Here is a 24899-nt window from a genome sequence, read left to right as displayed (position 1 = left end):
ATCCATTTATATTTTAGTAGTAGTAGAAAATGGAAACCTTTCTCATGAATAATTTCATGTCTTAAAAACATTTTTTACTTTAGATACGCATATTCATTATAAGCAGGAAATGAAGCCTACAGAAGCTTTTTAGGCATTCAAAAGCAATAGCCTCACTTGGATTTTGGAATCATAAAATCATTGAATGGCTTTGGTTGGAAGTGGCCTCAAAGACCCCCTGGCTTCAGCCCCCTGCCCTGGCCAGGGCCCCCTCCCACCAGCCCCATCCAGCCTGGCCTTGGGCACTGCCAGGGATGGGGCAGCCACAGCTGCTCTGGGCAGCCTGGGCCAGGCCTCACCACCCACATAGTAAAGAATTTCTTCCTAACATCTAATCTAAATCTGTCCTTTTTTCAGTTCAACACCATTCCCCCTTGCCTCACTCCCTGACAGGAGTCCCTCCCCAGCCTTTCTGTAGTCACCCTTTAGCCTCCCTGGAGCCTTCTCTTCTCCAGGCTGAAGCCTGTCTCCATGGGAGAGGTGCCCCAGCCCTCTGATCATCCTCGTGGCCTCCTCTGGACCCGCTCCAACAGGTCCATGTCCTCCTTATGCTGGGGGCCCCAGAGCTGAGCGTAGCCCTGCAGCTGGGGTCTCAAGAGAGCAGAGAGAAGTTCCATTATCAGAAGTTGTTTTCCAATTAAACTGAAAGTTTCTAGGGCAACTTTAAAATAGAAAATTGCAACTTTTTTGAATTATAATTGCAGGGAAATTACAGGCATGGTTTAGTATTACTATTATTGGTAGCTTTAATATTTTTTTGTGTGTCTTTACATATTAGCCATAAAATCCTACATTAGCAAGGACCAAAAATGCCATCACTATGACATATCTGTTGCACAAAGATTCATTATCATATTATTGCATACTGTATGGTTTTTAAAGTATCCTCACAGCAGCCGGTTAAGATCTTATCAACCCCAATTTATTCACTCATTATTAAAAATACACAAAAAGCTGGAGGCTGATAGTGCACAGTTCTTTCCAGCCCTAAGCTAATATCCTTCCCAATGGACAGTTAATGGTATGCAAGACACTGAAAAATTTTACTGCATATTTTCAAGCATTTCGACATCATCCTGGATCTTGCTTACTTATTTTCCAATCTTACGACAATTGTTTTATTGCAAATACAGCCTTTTCCCTTTCATTTTCTTTACACCAATTAACCTGTGGACTCAGATTTGTTCCAGAGCAATTTATTGTTGTTGTTATAATTGGATTTATATCCTGCATGACATTTTTTTTTATTCTTTGTGTAAGTGGCCTCACACTCTCACTGCAGTATCTCTGTTTAGATATTGGATTTGGATGCACTCATGAGTGAGGGCACGCTGTAATGCTTCATGGCTGTCACAGAGACCCAAATTTCAATTTCACTCTTCTGAGCATGCTGAATATTTAACTGAACACAGCTGATTTAATGCATATTCTTGCAGTAACTTAGCTCCCAGTGCTCAGCTAAAGTAAATAGAAGAGTTGGGATCACAGTTAAAAGTGTATTGCAATTGAAACAAAATGATTTCATTAATCTAACTCCAGTGTGTATGCAATAGAAGACCATACAACTTGGTATGTAGAGATAACAGAAAATGTCCAGTTTCCCTCAGATAACTGCTGTTAGAGATCTTTCTGAATTTCATGCTTGGATTCTTTACGTTAGTGTTCTTCCTTGACTGTCACCTTCTAGCTCAAGAGGACCAATCATTTTAATTTCAGAAATACTTGGCCCTAAGCTGACATACCATTTACCTATAGATATTTAAGCAGTTACAGTGCTTTTCATTGTCAACGCACTTATGTATTACAACCATTCTAATTTGAAGTTTTAGGTGTTGTTTCCATCCATGTAATGCAGTTTGTTTTGTTTAGGAATTTAGGCATCCAGGGTCAGCCCAGAAAATAAATCTGCACATACATTAATCACTGGCTAATTAAACTATAACCATGCCTTTCTCACATATCTTTCAGTTGTGTGTCACACATAACAGTTGTTTAGTTTTATGGAAACATGCTTAGGTAGAGTTTTACTGTAGAGTAAAAAAAGCCAATGTTTCTTTTCTGTATTTTTTTTTTATTATGCTTTACTCTAATTAAAATTACATTATTAATTTGTACTGCCAGTGATGCTGTCCTCTTAACCTAACCAGTAGTTGCAATGCTACCTAAAAAAGAGCAACCCCTGTGCTCCAAAAGATGGGTATATGCATGTTGTACACTTGAGGGGAGCACACAGTCCCACCCTGTTGACCTCTCATAGGTTCATTTTGATAGTTGTCTGCCCCAGATAAATTGCTTTTTCTATGATAATAAATTAGCTATACATAGCTATGATTTTGTCATGACAGTTACAGAGTAAAATGATTTATTGCACTAAGTGCATCCTGTCTTCACACCATTCAGAAACATATAGCCATCACTGGGAAACACTGGATATACAAACTTTACAAGGGCTTCATAATCTTTTCCTGTAGAGCTAAAATGTGAGAGGATAAAAAGTGTTAAATAAAAAAAAAAAATAGTACTTAAAGGTTATGATTCAGGAGAGGTTTTGTCATTCTTAAAAAGTAAGATTAAATACAGGAGAAATATCAGTAGGAGATACATATCTTCTATATAGATCTCCAGGTACAGATAAAGAAGATGCATAGTTACATATCAAAATATGTATTTGGAATATATTCTTGCAATTTTTCAATATATATATATTTTTTTATAAAAGACGTGAAAATATTCCCCCTCAAAACAACTTTTATAGCAATGTTTTATCTTATCTCCCATTAATATCCATAAATCTATTCTATTATCAAAGTTAGAGGGAAAGGGAGGCATTTTGACATGAACTTCATTTACATGAAGTTTTCTGTGCAGAGTAAAAACAACAACTAATCTATCTTACATTATTTTTGATCACAGCATAAAAGCTGGAGTTGAGCAAAGAACACAAGCCCATTTTTTTTCCCTTTACAATGGTGTAAAGTATCTCAGTGGTGTAAGGTTCTACAGTGGACATCAATAACAAACCAAACAAAACAATCACTTATTTGGGGAAATAAAGCAAATCCTGAGATACTGCTATGATAACACACAGGTATCATTAATTAATATTTCAAATATTCTTCATTTGTTGAGTGTAGTCTACCTATACGTCATGCTATATATACATAAACACACTTCTTATCTCATTGTTCAGAAGGAGGAGAAAAAGGTCATACAACTGAAAATGTATGTGTCATGTGCACAGTTCATGGAGTATATAGGGTATGCATAAAAATTCTGTATCTGTGTCAGCCTATGTATGTTAGCACTTATCTTTTAAAGTTATCCACGTTTATAACGTTACATTGGACTTACAGCCTTGATAGTAATTGATACAATCAGAATATATGTTCACTTTATGGTACACAGAAACAAATACTGGCCAGAGTTAATTTTACTATTTATTTGATTTAACTATGTTTGGTCATAATTACTTTTTAATATCTAATCTGAAAAATGCTTTCTGGTGCATGATCGCTTCATAGCCTCTTTTTTTTTTTTTCCTTATCCCTGTGCATGCTTAATCTGTTTTATAAATTAATTTTTATTTAGCACACTGTATTTGAATAGGTCACAAGTGATTTCCAGTCCCTGAATGGAATGTAGCAGCAAACACTAAAATGGTGTTGTTGAGCCTGAATTGATGAGTACTTCACAAAAGAACCCACTACAAATTCAATCTAATCCCCTCCTGGAGGAGCAGTATCTTTCAAAAAGCCTGAAGCTGACTCCTGGGTCTAACTGAGACTGTTGGAAGGGAGTAAAGTAGCAGAGCAACAACAGATATGTTAAATATGAGGATCTTGTGTAAGAGATAAAACTCATACAAGAGATAAATATAGAGAGCTTTAGTTCTTGCTGTGAAAACTTGAAAATAATGAAAGAACTAATGGAAGGTAACAGGGGGATGATGGTGAAGAGATGAGAGGAAAAAGGAGAAAAAGAGTGCAGAAAGCAGAGAAGAGAGAGGCAGTAGCTGCCATACAAAGTCTGTGTTTTGTTTCGAGAACACATTTTTGCAGAAGAATCACATGATATCATTTAGGGAAGGCAAACTGTACTGCTGAGACACCTAAGGAAAACTGAATCACTTAGTATCCACCATTGCTTCTCTTAATTGCCATCATCAGAATCACAGCAAAGTGTGAAACAACAAAACTGCAGATAAATAAACCCAGGTTTCTTACTGGTGTTGAAGAAATTAAAAAAGAAATTCTGGGTGGGTAGTTTTAAACTAAAAAACAGTAGATTTAAATTTCACATTGGGAACAGATTCTTCACTCCGAGAGTGGTGAGGCCCTGGCCCAGGCTGCCCCATCCCTGGTAGTGCCCAAGGCCAGGCTGGATGGGGCTGGTGGCAGCCTGGGCTGGTGGGAGAGATCCCTGCCCATGGCACAGGGCTAGATCCTGGGGGTCTTTGAGGTCCCATCCAACCCAAGTCATTCAATTATTTTATGAAAAGTAAAAAGGAACACTTCTCACTGTTCTACTGATTTTGTTTGTTTGTCTGTTTTTGTTTGTTTGTATTTTATTTATTTATTTATTTTCATGAAGAACCAATTCTCCCATTTCCTGCAAGAGTAATTTTATTTCAGGAATATGTCTTTAATCCAACAGCCATCTTTCCATCAGTAAAACAGTGTTTCAAAGGGAAAACTTCAGCCAGCTCAACTGTGAATAAATGTTCAAACTTTTGGATAATTACTTTAATGATATCCATAAAATTTTTAGGGCTTGTGCAACACTGATATTGAAAATTCATTCTCACAGTATATTTGTTTCATGTCCCTAATGTCAACCCAGAAGTATTCTGGAATGCTGACCCTCAGTGCTAACTTGCTCCCTCCCATAAAAGCACTACGACCATGATTGTTATTAGTACTAAACGAAAACTGTCTACTGACTAAATAATATTCCCTGGCAAAGCCACAAATTTAGCTGATACCTAATTACCTCTGTATGGTATATACCATATAATCAGTCTTGCTACAAAATGTCAGCTATGTAATTAAAGGCCCAGTGGTTACCATTTAAGTAAAGATACTATACATAATATTTTGGTTGTATAATTTCCTCACTCAGCTTTGAGTATAAATAGAGAAACAACCATTCTTCACTTTATAGAAATTATGAAGGTAGCAAAGTACATCTCATTGCCACCGTTCATCTGCAATAAAAACAGAATAGCATCTGCTTTTCTTTGCATTATGTCCTAATTATCTGCTGGAACTGAAGAAAATACAACACTAATCTGTATGGGGAAGGACTGTGTATTTCTTACATGTCTTTCTGCAGTTATAGCTGCCTCCATCTCAGACTGCATCAATATTCAAAATTATAGCAGTGGGCTCCCATATGAATACCCCTAAGTGATTCTCTGAAGATTTCCTATCAATGTAATGTAAGAGTTGTGTTAGAGCAGGAATTCCTTTATCTCTGAATCACACTGCGCACCTTCAATAGAGTAACTATCTTTCAAGTAAATCACCTTTCCCAAAACTTGGAAACTGTAAAAGAGTGTTCAGTACCTGTGTCAGCTCTATCTTCCTTTGGTGAGCACCTTTAAAGCAACCCTTGCAAGATTGCAAGTAGTGTCAATACTTCCTTCAGAGATAGCAAGCCTTTGAAGAGGGATTTGCCAGATGATGGAAAATCTTCAGAGAGCCAGCAACACCATTTCCAGCAAAAGAGAGGTCAGTAGCCTGGGGGAGTATTCTGGTGGGCCTTCTTTCGTGAGCAGACAACCCAACCTGTGAGTCCTAGTATTTTACACTTGGTGGCTGAGAACTGAGATATCAAGGCATTCATTACGTAAATTAAAAATAACACGTAGTACTTCGTGTTGGGTCTGAATAGATATGGGCAGTCAGTGCGTTGGTCTACAAGAGTGAGTGATGCATGTACATGGGAATGTGTGATAGGGAGGAGGGGGGAGAGAAAAGAGGTCTCTTCAGAACAGTTTTTGGAGCTGAACCATGGTGTTTCCCCTCAAAAGAAAACAAGCCATGACTCGCCTGTTTGCTTTGTCTCTAGAGTGCAGTTTGCATTAATCACACTCTGCACCTTCAAAATGTCTCTGCATAACTGACTGAAACAAGCATTGTATTTGTTCACATACCAACAGCAAGGGAAGAATATATCATCCTATTCTGAAACGTGACAGCCTAACTCCTTTTACTCAGTGCAGCCTCCTCCTGCTCAGTGAGAAAGAAATACTAAGTTATTGAATACCCTTCAGGAGTAAGGCCAGAATTCTCAGCTGCCTGAAATCTCAGGCCTTGAAGCAGCAGGCAGTCAAGATGCCTGACTTAACCTTTAGCATTTGAGTATCAGTATTTCAGTCAGGTTTTTAGAAAACAAACAGTGTTTAAAAAAAAAAAAAAAAAAAAAAAAAAAGCAAAAGCCAGTATATTAATATCTGAATGGTAATTGCAAAGAGTAGGGGGACTTGTTTTATGTATCTTTAAAGATGTATTATTATATTTATTATCTTTTTTTTTTTTTAATTACTTTAGTATTTAATTATTATTAACAAATAGAGAAGTATTTCCTTGGTTCTGCAATGCACCTTTTAGGAGTAAATTATGTATTTAATTTAGATTATGAGCAAAATCCCTTTTGTGGACCATACATATTACTGAACCCCCAAAAAAGATTAAAAAAATAAAAAAAAAGTTCACTATAAATCTATTAATAGAAATATCTAGCAGGCAGAATCCCTGCATGTATCAGCTGAGAGGAAGGCAGATCCCAGGGATCATGGAAGGTTTACATTCCAGGCAGATTCGAAGATAGGGCCTCACAAGTGAAACAGCAGAATTGACATCTGCTGCCTTCAGGTTGGAATAAACTCAAAGAGCAAAGGCTTGTTTCAACTATCTTGAAAGACAGTTTGCTCAAAAGTCCCAAGCTTGTGTTTGATTTTGCTTATACATCAGGTTTTAAAAGAACACATTAATAATGCAAGAATGCAAGTCTAGCACATTTTGGGCCTCCATGTACACAAATAAGTTATCCCAAATCTATTTGGTCACTTCTCATTGATGTATTCATGACCACAATGTGTGCCTTTTGGAAACAAAACAGCTTCATGCTTTGTAAAGGAATTAGAATTAAAAAAATAATTTGAAAGCTTCAATCAAATAACTTCAGTCAGAGTCCAGATTTCAGACTAGGAAACAAATGAGAGATTTGGGCTTTTTCAGTTAAGTAGGAGGTCAAAGGATCTACTGGTTTTCATTTTTTTTCCTTAACATTACTCTTATGTGTTAAGTTGTAATATGTGAAATTTGTGAATAATTCTCAAATACATTATTTCCCTAAATCTTTGCATTTCTTCTATCTCTGATCATATATATAGACACACATAAATGTATGTAGAATGTGTAACATTTATAGTATTTTCTATAATTTGAATTTAAGAGATGTTTAACAGAAAATTCATTCCGACAAATCATAATGTTATATCTGGGATATAAATAAATTAAAATACTATAAAAGCCCTTAAAAGTTAGAGAAAGAAAATTAAGCTTGCAATATTTATTCTGGCTAGGCTCTTCTTTTTTTTTGTTCTGTTTGCTTGCTTTTTTGTTATTGTTGTGTTTGTTTTGTCAGGGTGGTGATGGTGATTGTTATCATCATTCCTCATATTCAGTTAAATAAGGTTTTGATTCAACTTGATCTTTAAAAAACAAAATGTTGCCATGTTTCATTATTAGGTAGGAAGTGCATTCATCTCAGAATATTGATTGCTCTTTCCATTTGGAAAGAAACAGTTTCCAACCGTGATAGGACCAAAGAAGTATTTAATTGAGCCCGACAATCTGCAGCATTTCATGGGGGGGGGTATAATGCCTCTTTCTTCCCATTCTTTTCCTGCTCTCTGCAGCAGTAGATTTCAAAGGACAAATCCATGCTGATGGTGACCATGTTGCATTTCAGAAGCAAAGTTCTTTGCATCATACCTGAAAGTTTTATTTATTGTTTTATATGTGAAAGTATCTTGTGTAGAATGTTGGTATGGTCTGGAAGTAAATATCAGTAAACATCTTATTCACTGCTATATCTCGGAGCACCTTAAAAAGTTTGTCAGTGTAACTGTCTCCCTTTAAATTAGAAAATGTTTTGGAAGCAGATAGCTGTTTTATGAAGTGAAGACAGTTAAAATTCACACCCAAATTTAACACCTAGATTAGGTAAATTAAATCATTGTCATTTCCTCTAGCCCCAAGTAGCTTGTAGCTTGTGTACTTATTTTTATGATCCATAAAAACTGGAGAGAACGAATTATAAAGTATCTAGGTCAAAAATACCATCCTGATAAAAAAAAAATAAAAACATAACTGGTCATAATCAGTCATGGCATCGTTTAGCATATAAAGCTCAACTATAGTTGAGTATGTAAAGAAATTACCTACTTTAGGTGTGGACAACAGTTTATCTACTTCCAGTATACACCAGTAGAGACATACAGTGTACTCACCTTTTAGTTTCCCGCTTTGTTGATGAATGAATATACAATTCAAAAATATTCACGAGTATTCCTAAAAAAAAAATGAAAAAAAAAAATGGTTTATTAAGGACACGGGATTGTAAGAGGTACGGAATCATTCAGCTAGTGATTTATTGACAAATTTTGAGTAGTTCTTTTGAGATTTACAGTTTTGTGATAATAGGAGCATCAGACATAAAACCTCAACTATATTCTAAATCTCAAATATATGCTGTATAATATTTGGAAAACTATTTTGAAGGAAAAGCCAGCATGCATAAATCAGCTACAAAGTTGACTTTGAACTCAGAGCTTGTTGTGATACTGATGTGCAAAGTGAATTTGGGGTATTTACCGTAGATTCTTTTGTTTTAATTTCCTACCATTTTATGTTTTATTTTGATGTGGAAACTTTTTCCATGTAGAATGAACACAGAAATGCACAAATGTCTGGCAGAGACAAACAGCTGGACTGCTGAGTGCTGTTTGACCTCACAGCCCACTTACATCCAGGTACTCTTCTGCCTTTTGTTCATTGATTATTAAAAAATTAGATTATTAGAAAAAATGGAAATAAAATAAAAAGGAAAGAAGGAAAATAACTCTACCAGTCTGAGTTAGTATTCAGTGAAGCTATCAAAAGTAATGGGTATTAGAAGAACAAAGACCAACCAACATGAAATCCTTTTTAAAATTTATTTAAACACCAGAGAAGTTGCTAAATCCTTATTTAATTGATCTACTCACATTGTGGCTTAATAACTTCTGTTGAAATCAGTCTTGCCTCCTTCACCGGGAAATGATTTCTGACAGCCCAACAAGTAGGGAGTATCGCTTCTGAAACAGGGTGCCACTTCAGCTGCACTCACTACGTCCTCTCATTCAAAGACCCCACCAGCCTAGACTGACCGGAACGAGGGGTGGCCTGATTCAAAACACTAGGTTTCAATACAATTCCCAATGTTTACTTTCTTGAGGGCAGGGGGCTTAGAGAGACGATGTTTAATGACCAGGAAAAGTTAGTTATCAGTGAGAAATAATAAGTTATTTCATAATCCTGTGATTATTTCTTATGGGATCTACTTACACAAATTACTTTATGTTAACTACCAAGACTTTGTTATTATGTAACTGAAAAAATATCAATAATAATTATATTTAATATTATAGTTGACAATTGAGAGTTCTGTTAGTTATGTTTCACTGCAATAATTTTCAATTTCAGTGTAACTCAGTTGTTAATAATATTATTTTGAGAAAGCTTTTTGTGTATCTTCAGATGCACAGTGGATCACTTCTTTTTTTGTATATCCTTGGATTATTTTTATTTTTTTATTTATTTATTATTTTTTAAATTATTTTAACAGTTTTGAAATTGATCTGTTCTGATACATGCTGTGAAAGTACCCTGAAGTCTTTATAACTAGAATGATACTGATTACTGGTAGGATGCTGCAAAGGGGTCTAAGGAAATATTCTCATTGATTTTATGAGCTGTTCAGGGTTTATTCATCTCAGTGATTATACCATGTTGACATTACAGCAATAATATTATCTTCTTATTTGAAAATACTGGAAATCCATAACTGTTCTGCAAGCTTGTTTTTAAATTTATTTGACTCTTGGTTGTAATAATAGTAATAATAAAAAGTCTGTGTGTATGTATACCTTAGCATATTTATATATATATTACACATACATACGTATTTATAATTTTCCTATATTATTATTGGAAGTATGGAACTACTGAACAGTTTTTAACTTATCCTTTCCAACCATTCACCTCTCAGCTTACATTAATGTAGAAGTCTTTAGGTATGGTACAGAGTACTCTAGTCTCTTTTGAGAGTAAGACAGGAGAAGGACCTATCCAAGTAAATAATCAGATCTATTTCAAAATGGAATGCTTTCTCATGGGACAGGGCCAGCAATGATATCATATGAGATTCTATCAGCAGACTGTAAAATGAGAAGCTGTGAGATGCCTTTTATTTTCTTATTCTTCAGTAAATTAAGTCTTACCATTCAATCTTTTAATTCCATTTTAATTCCTCAGTTTTTATACCCTGAAGGTTTGTTTCCAGATGACTCAAGTGTCATATATAGTTGGAATAAGTTGGCTTCATTAAACAGTGCAGTAACAGTGGATATTTTGATTACTGAAGAGGGCACAGAATACAGTGATGAAAGACAGTGATCTACTTAGCCTGGCAGAACACCAGCAGCACAATAGAGACTCCGAGAATCTATCTAGCAAAGAGGTCAATGTTACAACTAACATCCCCTCTTTAGCACACAGGGCAGGTAGTTTAGACAAGACCAAATAATAAATGTTGGGAAACTCGGAGTCAGATCTACATGCTTGGCTCTTTTAAATTGAGGATGATACACAATTCAGATTAAAACTTAATCACAGTAATAAAACACTTGCCTCAGTTGCCACAGAGTGTCTGCAGTGTTTTTATTCATCCCCTTCTTTGAGATGAAAGATATTTGCTGTTTCAGTCAACCTCAAAATAAACTACACTTCGAAGTTCTGCTAGATTCAGCTTTTTATCTCAGGAAAATCAAAGATCAAAACACGTCTTACAGCTGTAAGTCTGGTACTAAATACAGACTCACCTTTTAAGTGCATGCTCTTCCTTCTCCATTCATTCGAACGTACATGGAGGGAAAAGAGCCAAGAAAAAGGTCTTACTTTTATTTGTCACTACAGGCATTTCAGATAATATGCAACAAGGCATTTCCGATGTGAACAACAGTAACTATAAAGAGGAATACTTGACAAGCATGTTACATAACTGTATTTTCGAGAATTGGCTTTCACACAGAATCACAGAATGTTAGGGATTGGAAGGGACCTTGAAAGATCATCTAGTCCAATCCCCCTGCCAGAGCAGGAACACCTAGATCAGGTCACACAGGAATGTGTCCAGGTGGGTTTTGAGTGTCTCCAGAGAAGGAAACTCTACAACCCCCCTGGGCAGCCTGTTCCAGTGCTCTGTCACCCTCACCATGAAAAAGTTTCATCTCAAATTGCTTTGGAATTTAGTTTTGAGTTAGCAATTCCTGAGGTAGTTCTCAAGAAGAAAAAAATGTTAAAAGATGGTACCATATTTTCTAAATGATATAATGGGCATCCAGCCTTTACTGTTTGGCATGTCAAATCACACTGCATAATAAATACCAGAACTCAAGGTATTCTAATAACATGATCTACTAATATTTTCTTAAGGATAGCAGACAAAACTTAGGGTTGTTTCCTACACCATCTGTGAAAACTTGTTTTAAGAGAAAGTAAATGTCTACATTTTATAAACATTAAGCAGAAGAAAAAGCATGTGCCAGACAGTGAGTAAACAGTTTAAAATACCAGTCTGGAAAGTGAGTGATTAGATAGGTACTTATGTGCATATAGCATTTACTTGAACTAGGTACATCAGAAAGTCCATTAGTTTTATACTCAGTACTTTGCACTGAATAGTTTATATTGAAATAATTGTTTCATAAGCTATGCAAAATTTCATTTTTTACAATCAACATTAAACCACATTATCTTTCCAATTAGCGAGATGATAAGGGCAAAGTGCTTCCCCTTCACCTTTAGTTCCTCTTTTTTCAAAATATGCGATCATGGAAGATGTTTTCTGCTTTGCTTAGCTTTCTAAATAAGATGTCAATTAGTAGTGACATATGAGAGAATTTTAGGGCCATTGTGGTCAGGGTTTCAGGTTGTCTCTCTATGGGCATGTGGCTTTGGTGACATTTAGGAGCTCAGACTTGCTCTGCTGTCAACAGAGCCTTTAGAATTCCTGTGGCTCATGCTCACCTTAATATAACTTCAGGAGGTTTCTCTTCCTTTTACACATGCAACCAAGGTAGGGAATACAAGCTGAATTCCCATTTCCTCACTGAAAGTCCTGTGATGAAGCAATAACTTGCTTAAGAGTTATTAGGAGCAGAGTAGTCTCTCTTTGGTTGCTTTCTGTCACTAGTATTCCTCTTACACTTAGTTGAGGTTCCAGAAAGAAGGGATTAAATTGTACAATGTTCAGTCCTTATTCTAGGACTGGTTGTATGTATTACTTTACAATTTCAGAATTACATGGCACTAAAATACAAATATCAGGAGATATGTTGTATTAAGGTCTCTGAAAGATAGTTTTAAGCCATACATTTAAAACACATATAGAAGAAAGTTTATTTCATTTTCCAAGTTCGCTCATATTTGAAGCTTACATAAGATCAGTTTATGTATTAGAGAAATCCAACTTCCAATACAGATAATAGCTATAGAAAAGCTTCCTCACAGAGTACAAATTACTCCATGTACCAACCAGCACTGCTAACAACTGGTAGAGATGCTCTAGTCTCATAGGCATAAAAGCACTGGTCCAGAGCAAAGCAACCTGTTTTGTTGTTGTTGTTGTTGATTTTCCTTCACTGCCTGCCACCAGCTGTCAGAGTCTCGCAACTTATTCAGTGATACTGTGATCAAAGTGGAGCAGTGCTATACAAGCCAGGATTCAAACTGCAAGTTTTATGTGGAGGATAAGTCTACAACAGTATTCTTATGGAAAATAATAATAATAATAATTATTGTTTATTAAAAAAACACACACACAAAAAAAAAAAAAAAACAAAAAAACAAACACTGACTTCGTCAATTGGGATGCTGCTTTGCAATCTATCACCCGTTAATTTAACTCATGGGAGTATATTGATTCCTTCTTTTCCCACATACAGTGTACTTTACTTCTATTGTGCCTTAACTACTGTAGCTATTGCCAGCTCAGAGGCAGGGCATATTGATTTGGCAGACTGAAAGAAGTGTAATGTGAAAGACCTGCTAAAAAATTAATGTAGAATGGGAAACCCAAAGAGATGATCAAAATAAATAAGTAAAATAATAATAATAAAAAAAATCCAGCCCATAATAATATTGTAGAGTTTTATATAAAAATTCCTGAAGAAGTTGTGGATTTATTAGGGACAGATTTGCAATCTGAACAGCTCCACTTAGTGGTCAAGAATATGCTGACCCATTTCCTCAAATGCATAAATCCTTTTCAGTTCAGCAGTTCTTAGATTAAATAAAGCCAACACGTGGCAAATATCTGGATATTAAAATGTAAAGGCAGAGGGAGAACAGGCAGATAAGTGCTAATGCAAAGAGCCTATTACTGGGATAGAATAAATAATACTACAAGACATAACAATTTATATTACTGGATGAATTTGATTAATCTGTGTTTGCACTTAGCTTTTGTTCATTTTCAATAGCTCTTCCCCAAAATGAATAAACTGGCAGATTATACTGTAGGACAAAGCCAACTTGAAGTGCGTATCTGTTGATTCTCACAAAAGTAAATTTTGACTATAAAGCCTGCATATTCACAGCAGAAATATATTTTGCTCATTATATTACAAAGCAAAAATGCACTGTGTAACCCAGGTATTCAGTGAAGTAAGCACATCCTGAATACTGAATATCTGCATACTGAACTGCATACTTACAATCTGCAACAGGATGTTTTTAGCAGTATATCCTTTGGTGGTGGTGGTGGAATAATAGAACAAACAAACAGTAACAACAACAACAAGCACACAAAGAAATCATAAGGTTCTTATAGGCAATAGAAAAGAGATAAGTTGACTGTGTAACTTATTTCCCCATATTACTTAATCAGCTTTTGCAGGTAGCTCTGCTATTGAATTTAAGGCAAAGACGTATCAAGACAGCAGCAGAATAATAGAAAAGCAATGCCCCAAAATATATGTATTATATAACAAGCATGCCTTAATAGTAGAAATTTCTGGATGAGAACTCATAATAGCAAACCATTTAAGATTCTAGATGAATTTCTAAAGTAACAGTTAAAAGCACATTCAACAACGTCTTTTAAATTCCCATTCATCAGAGACAAAGCTATAAACCCCAGAGTGAGACAGGAGAAAGCTCGCCTTTGGCCTGCCTTCATGCAAAACTCACTAACCTTGTGCATAACTGCTTATAGTTCTTACAAAATTTTATTTTCATTGGCAAATGTTAATGATGTTAATGTACAACGGTGTGTTTTTTGTTTGTTTTGTTGTTGTTGTTGTTGTGTTTTTTTTGTGTTGTTTTTTTTTTTTGGGGGGGGGGAGGAGGGAACAACATTAAAATGCATGTAACATTTTAGCTTTTACTGGAATTCCACTGCAACATTTCCAAATTAATAGCTTATTTTTCGCTTTCAGGCTTTCTTTCTTATAACAGCAGTACTCCGTAAATCCTTGCGAGAGGTGCTTCGAGCTCCCTGTTTGTATTCAGTACAGTGCTTTCTGCTCAGTACTATAAAAATGTGATCTTGTTTCTATCTAAATAGATTGGAACCGTTTAAATGTCTATTTTGTGTCACCAACAAAAAAGATGAAAGGCAAAATTTGTAATTTTAAAAAGCAGTCTTAGGATTATTTTGGAGATTGAAAGAAAAGTGTGGTATTTCTTTTTAAACACAAAATAATAACCATATATCCCCACTCAGATATCATCTGTGTTCTGTATTCTGAACCATTGTAAGGGGTGCCCTGCTTTGAAGCAGATTCACAAAGCATGGGGCTGCTTTCAGAACAGGGCAGAGGGTTTGATCTGGGTGCTGTAACTGAGTGGATATTGCTAAAGCCTTTAAGCATGAGATCAAAGGGAGGTTCCCTGCATTTGTTGTCTCTTCAAGTGAAATGAGATAAAAATGCAGAGCCTCAGTTGTCTCTGCATGTTTACAAATTTTCACAATGATGACCTCCAATGAATCTATAGTGACATGCTTGCAAATAAGGAAACAATTCCAGTGTTAAGGTTTTTGCTATAAATGAATATAATATATATTCTCCACTATATTCTTGATTATAGAGTGGCCTAAATAAAATGTTTTACTAACTGAAATCTACTACAGAAAATAGTTTTATTGAAAGGACACAGAATTTATCTGTGATGAAGAACAGTCTGCTAGTGAAGTCTTCCATGGTCTTAGAGACATTTACAGTCCTAAAAGGCCAGTAACTCCTGGAGTGACACTCCAGCAGATGTGCATTGATTCAGGCAGGATAATTTATATTATATAAAGATAGGTTGAAGAAACAACAATGCACATTCTTCTTTCAATATAAGTCATCTCTGTTGATAAAAATACAGTTGTAGAAGTGAATTAATGCATCCAAAATTTAATGGAAATCATCTATAGAATTTATCCATAATAAGGAAAAGTGAGGAGGAGAATTTAGCACCTTTTCAATTTCTGTGTGTATCTTTTATTCACTTTTGAGAAGTTAGGCTCTGTGCTGCACATTTAAAACATCTCCAGTTTTTGATGGAAATAAAAGCAGATCTCAAACTGATCTCACCAGCCCAGCTGTTTGCAATGACTACTACACTGTTCTTAACTAACCACCTTATTTTCAAGTTTTTAGCACAGAAATACTGTCAGCGGTCAGTCTCTTCTTCATCCCAGCTGTACAGCTGAGTGCTCCTCTGAGGAGATGCACTAGCGCCATTACCATTTCCATTGGCATTCCACCCTTGGGCATGGGCACCATCACAACACTGCCAATAGTTCGACCTAGTTTAGGATTTGCTTTTGCAGAATATACTAGATAGGTTCTTCTGGTGTGCAACTATTTACATTTGAATTGGTTATTAAGACTGGAATTAAGCACAATTTGCATGAGAGTAGGTGAAAGAGCCTGAACCAGTTAGCTGACCGGTTTTTAGCAACATATTTTAGCAAAAACAAAACAAAGGGGGAATATACGGCAAAATCAAAAAACTCCAAAGGTATTGATTTTGTTTTGTTTTGATATCAATATTTAAGGCACTATATAATAGACTCAAGGCAGTAGGTGAAAAGATAAAATACTGAAAGTAAGAGTAAGGGGAAAGAAAAATAATTGAAAGCCAGATGGGAGGACAGTGTCACAGACACCTAAGAATGAGGAAGTTACCTAGAGGTTAAATTCCTCCATTGCTGTTTGCAAATACTTGAAAGGGAAAATTCTTTCAGAGAACACAAATTAGTTAAACTTAGTCAAACTCAAAGAGTTTACAACTATGCTGATCACAATGAAAGAAAAGATGGGATAGTGCTCCTGCTAGGTTCAAAGTATTTCTGCATTTTTAAATGAAAGTGTTAGTTAGTCCCTTCACCTTTTGTGTGTGTGCGTGTGTTTGTTTTACATTTCTCATTTAAGTCTAAAGCACGTTTACAGTGAAATAATCATAATTGATGTAAACAAGTAATTTAGGATTTTTCTCCACAGAGAATTTATGATTTTGGATGGTTTATTTCTAGTAAAGATTTTTAAAAATCTGTTTTGCAAAACAGTTCTGTTTCCCTCCCAGCTCACGTTAGTATTTAGCAATAAACAGAAAAGTATTTGGAAGCTGGCACTAGGTAAGTGAGAGTGGAATAAAGGAAATAACACTGTGCGGTAGGGGATAGCAAGTTTTCCAAGAGGCCTTGCTTATCCAAAGTTTGTTCTGCCTCTACCTCCATCTAGCTTCTCCAAAAACATAAAGCTAGTTTGGAAGAGTATTTGCAATAATGTTGTATAGTTACAATTACCTCCGTACTAGAAATTCCATTTTGTGAAGTCTGTGGGAGTAGCCAGTCTGAAATAAATGCACAAATTCCTGTATTCTCCTTATCAAAGCTGGTATAAATATAAAACATATTTTTGTTAAAAAAGGATTGAAAGTAGTATAAACTTGAAAAAGACGTATGCATTTGATGGAAGTAATGGAATTAATAACTGCTTTCTCAGCTCTGAAGGGATAGACCCAAAATATGCACTGAGTAGCACTGACAAGACGTGCAGAGCTGTTTGTGAGGCCAACTCAGTTGTCTGCTGAACGTAACTGGCTAAAATGTAAGGATCATTTAGGAAGTTAATCAGAGGTTTGCAAATATGAATGGCTGTTTGCTGCTGAACTGAAGCACTGGGACACCTCTTGAAGTGTGGGTTGTCTGTGTATCTAGCCAAACAGGTCAATGAGGACAGCCCAGGACCGCAAGCTGTACAGGACATGTTCTCATGTGTGCATGTCTGGCCCTTATGTACAAAGCCATAAAAGATGTTTTGCAGATCAAGGAAGCCTCTTTCTAATTCCTGTATGCTTCTCAAACCAAAACACTGATTTCAATCAATTCCTAACCATTCCAATCTAAACCAGAAAATTCTTCTTCAGAAGATAAGAGCTTTCATGTCTAGAGAAACTTACTTCATAGACTATATTGCATCTATTTCCTGAAAACATATTCCCATGTAATGACTTGTAGTGATCACTGAGACTTCAAACTGGTTAATTCACTGTGATTTGATTAATATATTTCAGAGGTAGACTGACATGATAAAGTGATTATACCAGCTTAGTGATCCAGCAATCTTTGAAAGCTAAGCTTGCTCATCAGCAATTTTATCCCATTAAGATAGCTTTATAAATTAGATTTTTTAATAAAGTTCTTACTTTACATGATTACAACTTATGTATTTGCCAAACTAGTATATTTTATCTTTTTATTTTCATGGTTTCACCACAATAATTACATTCTGTTGCCAGTGTGGAATGCATGTAGGCAAGGGACAAATTGGCTTCCTATGTTAACAAGGTGAAGAAGGTGTCTGAAATGACAGCTAAACAAATTCCACTCTGCAATTATTTATTTCATTATTTTGTTGCCTGTGAAATGGCCAGGCATGAAATACTCCTACTGAGTGGCTGGGAAGTATTCCAGAGTTTTTAAATAATTCTATTGCCACCTTGTAGAATATTTGATTTTACACCAGGACTCTGTACAGATTCTTAAAGGCAGTCTGTTGGTATGTACTTGTGTCAGAGTACCTAAGCTGTCTCAAGAGACAGCTTAATTCTTGATAGAATTAAGAACCTAAAGGGTTTGTGTGCTTTTGAAATCTCAGTAAGCTGAGATCTTACCAAGCTGAGACCAGTTGCAGAACTCTTGAATTGTGGTGATTATGTAATCTTGTGTTTCCAGACAGCATTTTCTTCAGAAAAATGTTACTGCCGTATTGGTCAGTCACTAGAGCAATCAAACTAGCTACATGTTACCACGCGTCCATGTATATGATGCCCCAGAATGTTTGTTGATGCCACAGTAGTGCTCTTGCTTTGGTTAAATGTGAGGATTGCTCACTGTCATGTAACAGTTGGGACATTCCAACTGATGCAGTTAAGGGTTGCAAAAAGAAATGCTCTGAGACAGTTGTCTGAAAAATGTGAAATATCAACCCCTGTAGTTTTTATCACACAAACTCAGGCACATCATTCATTTTGTTTTATATAAAATGTCTGACACATGGGGCTATGACGCATCACAGTCTAATGATCAGGTCAGGAAACTTGGCAAGCTGTTTTTCCTTGGAAGGGAGGACTGCATAATAGTATTCGTGATTGCTGTTTGTTCAATAAAGTTTTCAGTCTTCCAATTTATTTACTTTCAATTTTGGTTTCAGTTCATTTAACCTTCAGAAAACATTTGTGCTGTCTACTGCTTACAACAGGAAGACTCTAGCAGCCCCTTTACTGCATTTATCTCTTGCTGTGGAGCTGTGATGTCTGCAGTAATAAATGTATCCGTTTGAAATAAAAGTGATTAAGTTCTTGTTGAAATGTCTTCTGGAACAAAACATTAGCTTTTGATTTCAAAGGGCAGATATTGCAGCAGATAGCACTTAACCTGGCCAAGGACAGTGTTATGCTTAAACGTCACTTTTCTGCTTGCCTTTATGAAACAGCAAGGATATCTGCATTCAAGCACTTCAGTTTCTTAATACATCAAAACAAGTATCTCTGCAGAATCGAAAGTAGGATGACTGTATGTATCTATTGCCTTATTTTTAAAAACATTCCCCATCCTACCAATTTGCTGTGATTTATTTCTTTGAACTTTTAAATCTGAAAGATACAAGAAAGGAAAAAAAGAATTGGGCAGGAAGTGGTATTTACACACTAGACTTCTGTCTTCAGAGACACTGATTCAGCTAGCTACATTTTTGAACTAAAACAGAATTTGACAATCTCACAGTAATCTCTGGTTATCTAGCTCAGAAAATCATGTGAATTTGACACTGATACTCTCACCTTGAAAATACAGTGTAACTGTGAATGTTGCTTTTCAATACTGATGTAGATAAGCGTAACCATATAGGTCCTCATTTTGCAGAATACCTGGGGAAAAGCTTCAGACTAAATAAAACAGGAACCATGGAGAAGATTTGGGTTGTCTGCCCAAATCAAGAAGACAGACTACTTGAACTGAGTTCATGTGTATGTGTGTACAGAGCACAACAGAAATCCTGCTAGTACAGTGAAGGTCCTGATGCACTGAACAGGACTTTCTAAATACTAATACTTAATAATGGCAATTGAATTAAACCATTGATAATACAATATAATGTCTAAGTTCTATATATTTCCTTAATTTGAAGCTAACAAGGATCCCCAGTAACTGCTAAAACATCCCAAGTACCTGCAATTTTGTGTTCTTAAATGTCAATAAAGACACTGGGAAACTAATTTTATGTATTAATAAATGTGAAAATACAGAACAAGTACTGAATTGTCTGATTTTTCTGTTTCATCCATGCCTTGTTCTTGAGAAATGTGTGTTAAAATGCCTCTATTTATCAAATATATTGTTCATGTATAACGTAAGTATCACCATTGTTTCACACTTTCATTAATTTTAATGATATATAAATTGCAATAGCTTTTTTTTCCCATGAGTGAAATTTGGAAACAATGCAATTTTAAGAGTATGAGATATGACATTAGTCACCAGACAGTAAGTGCTAAGTAATCTTTTCTCTTGCATTCTGTCTTTCAGATTTGTGATAAAGAATGGCATTACTATGTTGTCAATGTTGAGTTTCCCGTTGTTACGTTATATATGGATGGAACAACATATGAGCCTTATCTTGTGACCAACGATTGGCCCATCCACCCTTCACACATAGCTATGCAGCTGACAATTGGTGCTTGTTGGCAAGGTAACGTGTCAGCAGATAGTAGATAGTATAATTTTGAATTAAGAACAATGAGCTTAGTTTGTCTCACTGCTTGTATAGTAAATCAGTTACTAAAAGGTTTGTGGTATGAAAACAGAAGTAAATTCAGAGTTAATAACTAATCAAGTCCAAGGATAAAATGGATAGGACATTAGCAGGCTTTGCATTTCCATCTTCTAAAGAAGTATTGAATCCATTTTGTATATTTAATGTGAAAGACTATTTTCTTTATCTTTCTCTTCACTATTTTTAATTACTTCCCTTGGTCTTCAACTTTAAGCAAACTATCTAAATATTACTCTAAAGAACTTAATCTCCTCCTACAACTCCACCTATCTCCTCCTTTCAAGTAAAGCCAGAAGTCACATCCCCAAAGCCATACTTGTATGGGCCTTAACTTAAGTATTAATTTTCCCTGTTTTCTGCGTTTGTAATACCTCTCTTCTCATTCTTTTGTCTTGTCTTTATCTGACTGGCAGCTGTTTTTTTTGTTTGTTTGTTTGTTTGTTTGTTTTGTGTTCTCTGCTTTATACATGAAGCAGTCCTCTTTCTGCTCATCTGCTCACATGGAGTTCTCTTCCTTACCCTTCCATGTTGATCTCTGTTTATACTGTCTTGTTTTCACTTAAGACAACAGCAAATTATGAAGTGAAGCAAGCTACAATTAGGAAAAAATGCTTTCGTATAGATTTCTTCCCCACTCTTTAATGTTGGTTCTCGTTCTCTCATCTTGTTACCTTGATTGCTAGTTTGATCTCTGCTCACTTACAGTGTTTTATTAGCAAAATTTGGAGATTTTATCTATGACAGAGCTATTCAGTGTAAATAATATTAGAAGCAAGTTCAGCTGTTGGATTATGAAAACCCTGGGGGTAAAGATCCAGTCTTTACTTCAATGACAATGTGCAGAATAAAGCTACAATAGTCCTAAAACCAAGATTTGATAAATATTGGTCGCTCAGATAAGTATTATGATAGCTAGCTAATCAGCATGACACCAATCCTATACATTTGTACAAATATACACTGATCCACTGATCTTGCCTAACTCGTATTTGCAGGCTTCCATCTCTGAAGGATGAACTTTGTCTATTGGAATGTTCCATTAATGTTGAATATGTAACAGAATACATTTTATTCCGAGGTGCTAAGGCAGTTTTACTCCATTTTTTAGCTAGAAATACGGGGTGAAACACCTACCAAACAGTTCACAAAACAGAACTTGGTTTTAGACAACAGTTAACTGGGACAAATAGTTGACAGACACCAACACAATTTACATGAAGTTTCTTTTTGGCTGAAAAATCTGAGAACAGGACTTTAAAGAAGATAGAATAGAACTTTCCTGGGATCTGTCAGGAACTGGCTAAAGTCTAATGCAACCCAGAAAGTCACTGACTTAACTAAAAGCAGCCCTGGTGGCTAGATTCCAGCTTTAATGACACAGCGGGCAAGAGGAAAGCGGTACAAAAATCTTTTTGCATTTTGTTTTGACATTATCAATATGAATTTTTCTCTCCTTAAAATTAGGTATTCTAAATGTTATTCTCACCGAATCTTCCTTTTTCATAATTTAAAAGACTTTTCTTTTTTTTTCTTTTTTTTTTTTTTCTTTTTTTTTGAGTTAATTTACAGGGGAAGATCTAGGCAGAGCTACCACACTAATTTAGGGTTCTGTTACAATGTCTAGCAAAAATCTCCCTGTTTTTAATTTTGTGTAGTTCATGCTTGATACTGTTCTACATTTGTGGGGGTAGTTAATTTGGGGGTGGGAGTTAAAGGGTTATCTTTAGGCTAAATGGTGTGGCTTCTGTCCATTTAATACATAGTATGTGTGACCCAAGCTGGAGACTTCTGAGCTGTAATTTCAGTGATACTAGGATGGGAAAAAAAATAATACTGCTACAGAGCTAAGCAAACTGGGCTCTTAGTGAACTGAGTGTGGGGACGAGGGCTGTGGACTTCTGGTACACCTGTTACTTAGGTTAGGTCTTTTTGTATCCTGATAGATCTTAACAGCTTCTGCTGCAGATACCAAAGGCTGAGGATTTGACTTAATTTTATCTTCTTTAAAAGGACTTTCTTGTTCAGATCAGTGGCCTCACAGATGATTGTCAAGGGTGCAACTTTGAAGTAGATGGGGTTATTTAGGTCCAAAGTGCTGTTCTGTTTCTAATGGTAAAATAAAACTTGAGGTAAAATTACTCTCTTCTCAAGGGTATTTAAAGGACAAAATTGACTTCTTTTAAGTGTGCTTCCAAGAACAAAAGAGACACGGAAGGGAACATGAGGGAAGTGTGTGACCCTGGCAGTGACTCTGAACCCAGCCCTGCTTCTCATAACTACCTCCCTGAAGGGATATTGAAGCAGACATGGTCAATCTGGATCACAGAAACCTCCTCAAGGCTCACCTTCTGCTCTTGTTTCAGGGCGCCTCAGAAGGGCAGAGTATGGCACTTCAGCAAATGCACTCAAAGAGAGCTTTCAAAATAAACAGTTGGCACCTGTATTTCTTCACTTAGCCATATTTAAATAACAATGAATTAAGAGAATCCTTAAACAGACAGACAAATAAACCACTGAAATGTCAAAACATACCAAGGCCAACATAAAAATTAGTATCCAATTTTAACAGCTTAAAAAATCATACAACCAAACTTGATGCATGTGAAATTGCTGGCCTTTCTGAACAGATTCTATATGCATTATATGCTGTGGTGTCTGGAGGAAGACAAAAAATATGTTAGCAGTTGTAGCAATAGTACAGCAGTTACTATTATACAATGTTGTATGAAAAGTATAGCAAAATACATGAGATTTTTTTTTTTTTTTTTTTTTTTTTTAATGTAATTAGAGTTGTGTGAGGCTTTGGGCGGGTGTTGTTGTTACGTTAAAATAGGAATTTAGTTCTGCTGCCCATACTATGCTACTGCACCAAGGTCTGTGGCTGATGAGTCCTTCTGGGCTGCTGAGAATAGGGTGTCATGTATGGCCTGTGATGACTGGGACAACTGTGACATTGTGACACACGTATTGGACGTACATATTAGAGACAATACGTTTGATTAATTAATTGTTAATCTGGCCATCAGAATGTACTTTCCATGACAGAGAAGCCCTGTCCACATAAAACTCTTCTACTGTAGCAATAAAAAATAATGCTTTGCCCATAAATCAGGTCTTCTAGCTCTAGATTCTTGACAACTTTCCAAACAGTGAAGAGGTAACAGTTCTGGAGCAAGGAATTATAGTTATTCTTACTATACAAGAATGAAATGCTGCATCAATTGGGTAGGAGAATTTTCCTCAGATCACCCAAAACAAATCCACATCAGAGCAAGAACAGAATCAGACTTGGTCACTGACCACCAAATTGTTCTTATTCACCCTTTTAGCATTTGCAATTCTGTCTCATTCTTCTAAGCAATGCGAACAAACAGATTAAGGTTAGCTTTTCCTCAAACTGCACTTTCCAGGATCTTACTCTAGGAACTTCGCCTCTAAGTTCATTATTTTTGATTCAGTTTATCTGAGAACATAGTAAATGAACCCTTTTAGAGAGTACGAAAACTCCTCCTTTAAACCAAGGTTTATATGGTCTCACTCTGATCCTTTTGTTACTAATCATTCAGTGGCAAAGGCAGTCAGAAAAAGGCAGCAAATTACATGATTTGGTAGTCTAATCTTTTTTTGTACCACCTACTGCAAACAGATTTCTTCTAAGATTCTTTGAAAAGATAAGGTCTTAAGTTCATACCTTTTCCCTCCCACAGTGTGTTTTTTTTTTGTTTTGTTTTGTTTTGTTTGTTTGTTTGTTTGTTTTTAAATGTAGCATTCCCAAAATCCTGTCAGGAAAGCTGTGGCATAAGTTAATGACTTGTCAGAAGGTTATACTGTAGCTTACCGTGACTGTAAGTCATGTTAAGTCATTATTTCTAATAATGCCAGCCATTGTGGAGTGCTGGAGGGCTTCACACTGCAATTAATTTATGCCAGCCACAATGTGCAGGGGAAGATCTTTAGAAGAAGCCTGTTAACAGGCAAACTCTGTTATCGTGAATGTAGCAGAAAGCTATTGCATCTTCTGGTTTCTAAGCAATTTCTGGTTTGTTTTTTGTTTGTTTGTTTTTGTTTTGTATTCTCACTTTCCTCTTTCCTTAATCTATGCTGGAAACCAAATTTTTATTAAATACTCCTGTGGAATAACCTTATCTTCTAAACACTCTGTTGACATACCAATCACGAAGTTGCAGTCAGAGAACCTACTTAC

General features: G+C 35.8%; 1 protein-coding gene across 1 annotated transcript in view; it reads left to right on the top strand.

The window, feature by feature from the left end:
- Nucleotides 1–24899, top strand: part of CLSTN2 (calsyntenin 2) — a gene marked incomplete at its 3' end in the record, with an annotated part of 79168 nt that overhangs the window by 33557 nt on the left and 20712 nt on the right. Inside the window, exon 7 of the mRNA XM_084292331.1 lies at nt 20449–20611. Within this exon, the coding sequence (XP_084148457.1) occupies nt 20449–20611 (163 nt within the window). The remainder of the gene's footprint in view (nt 1–20448; nt 20612–24899) is intronic.

Source organism: Netta rufina, assembly GCF_964035555.1.
Source record: "Netta rufina genome assembly, chromosome: 9".
NCBI classification, from domain to species: Eukaryota; Metazoa; Chordata; class Aves; order Anseriformes; family Anatidae; genus Netta; species Netta rufina.
This window is presented reverse-complemented; position numbering and strand designations above follow the sequence as displayed.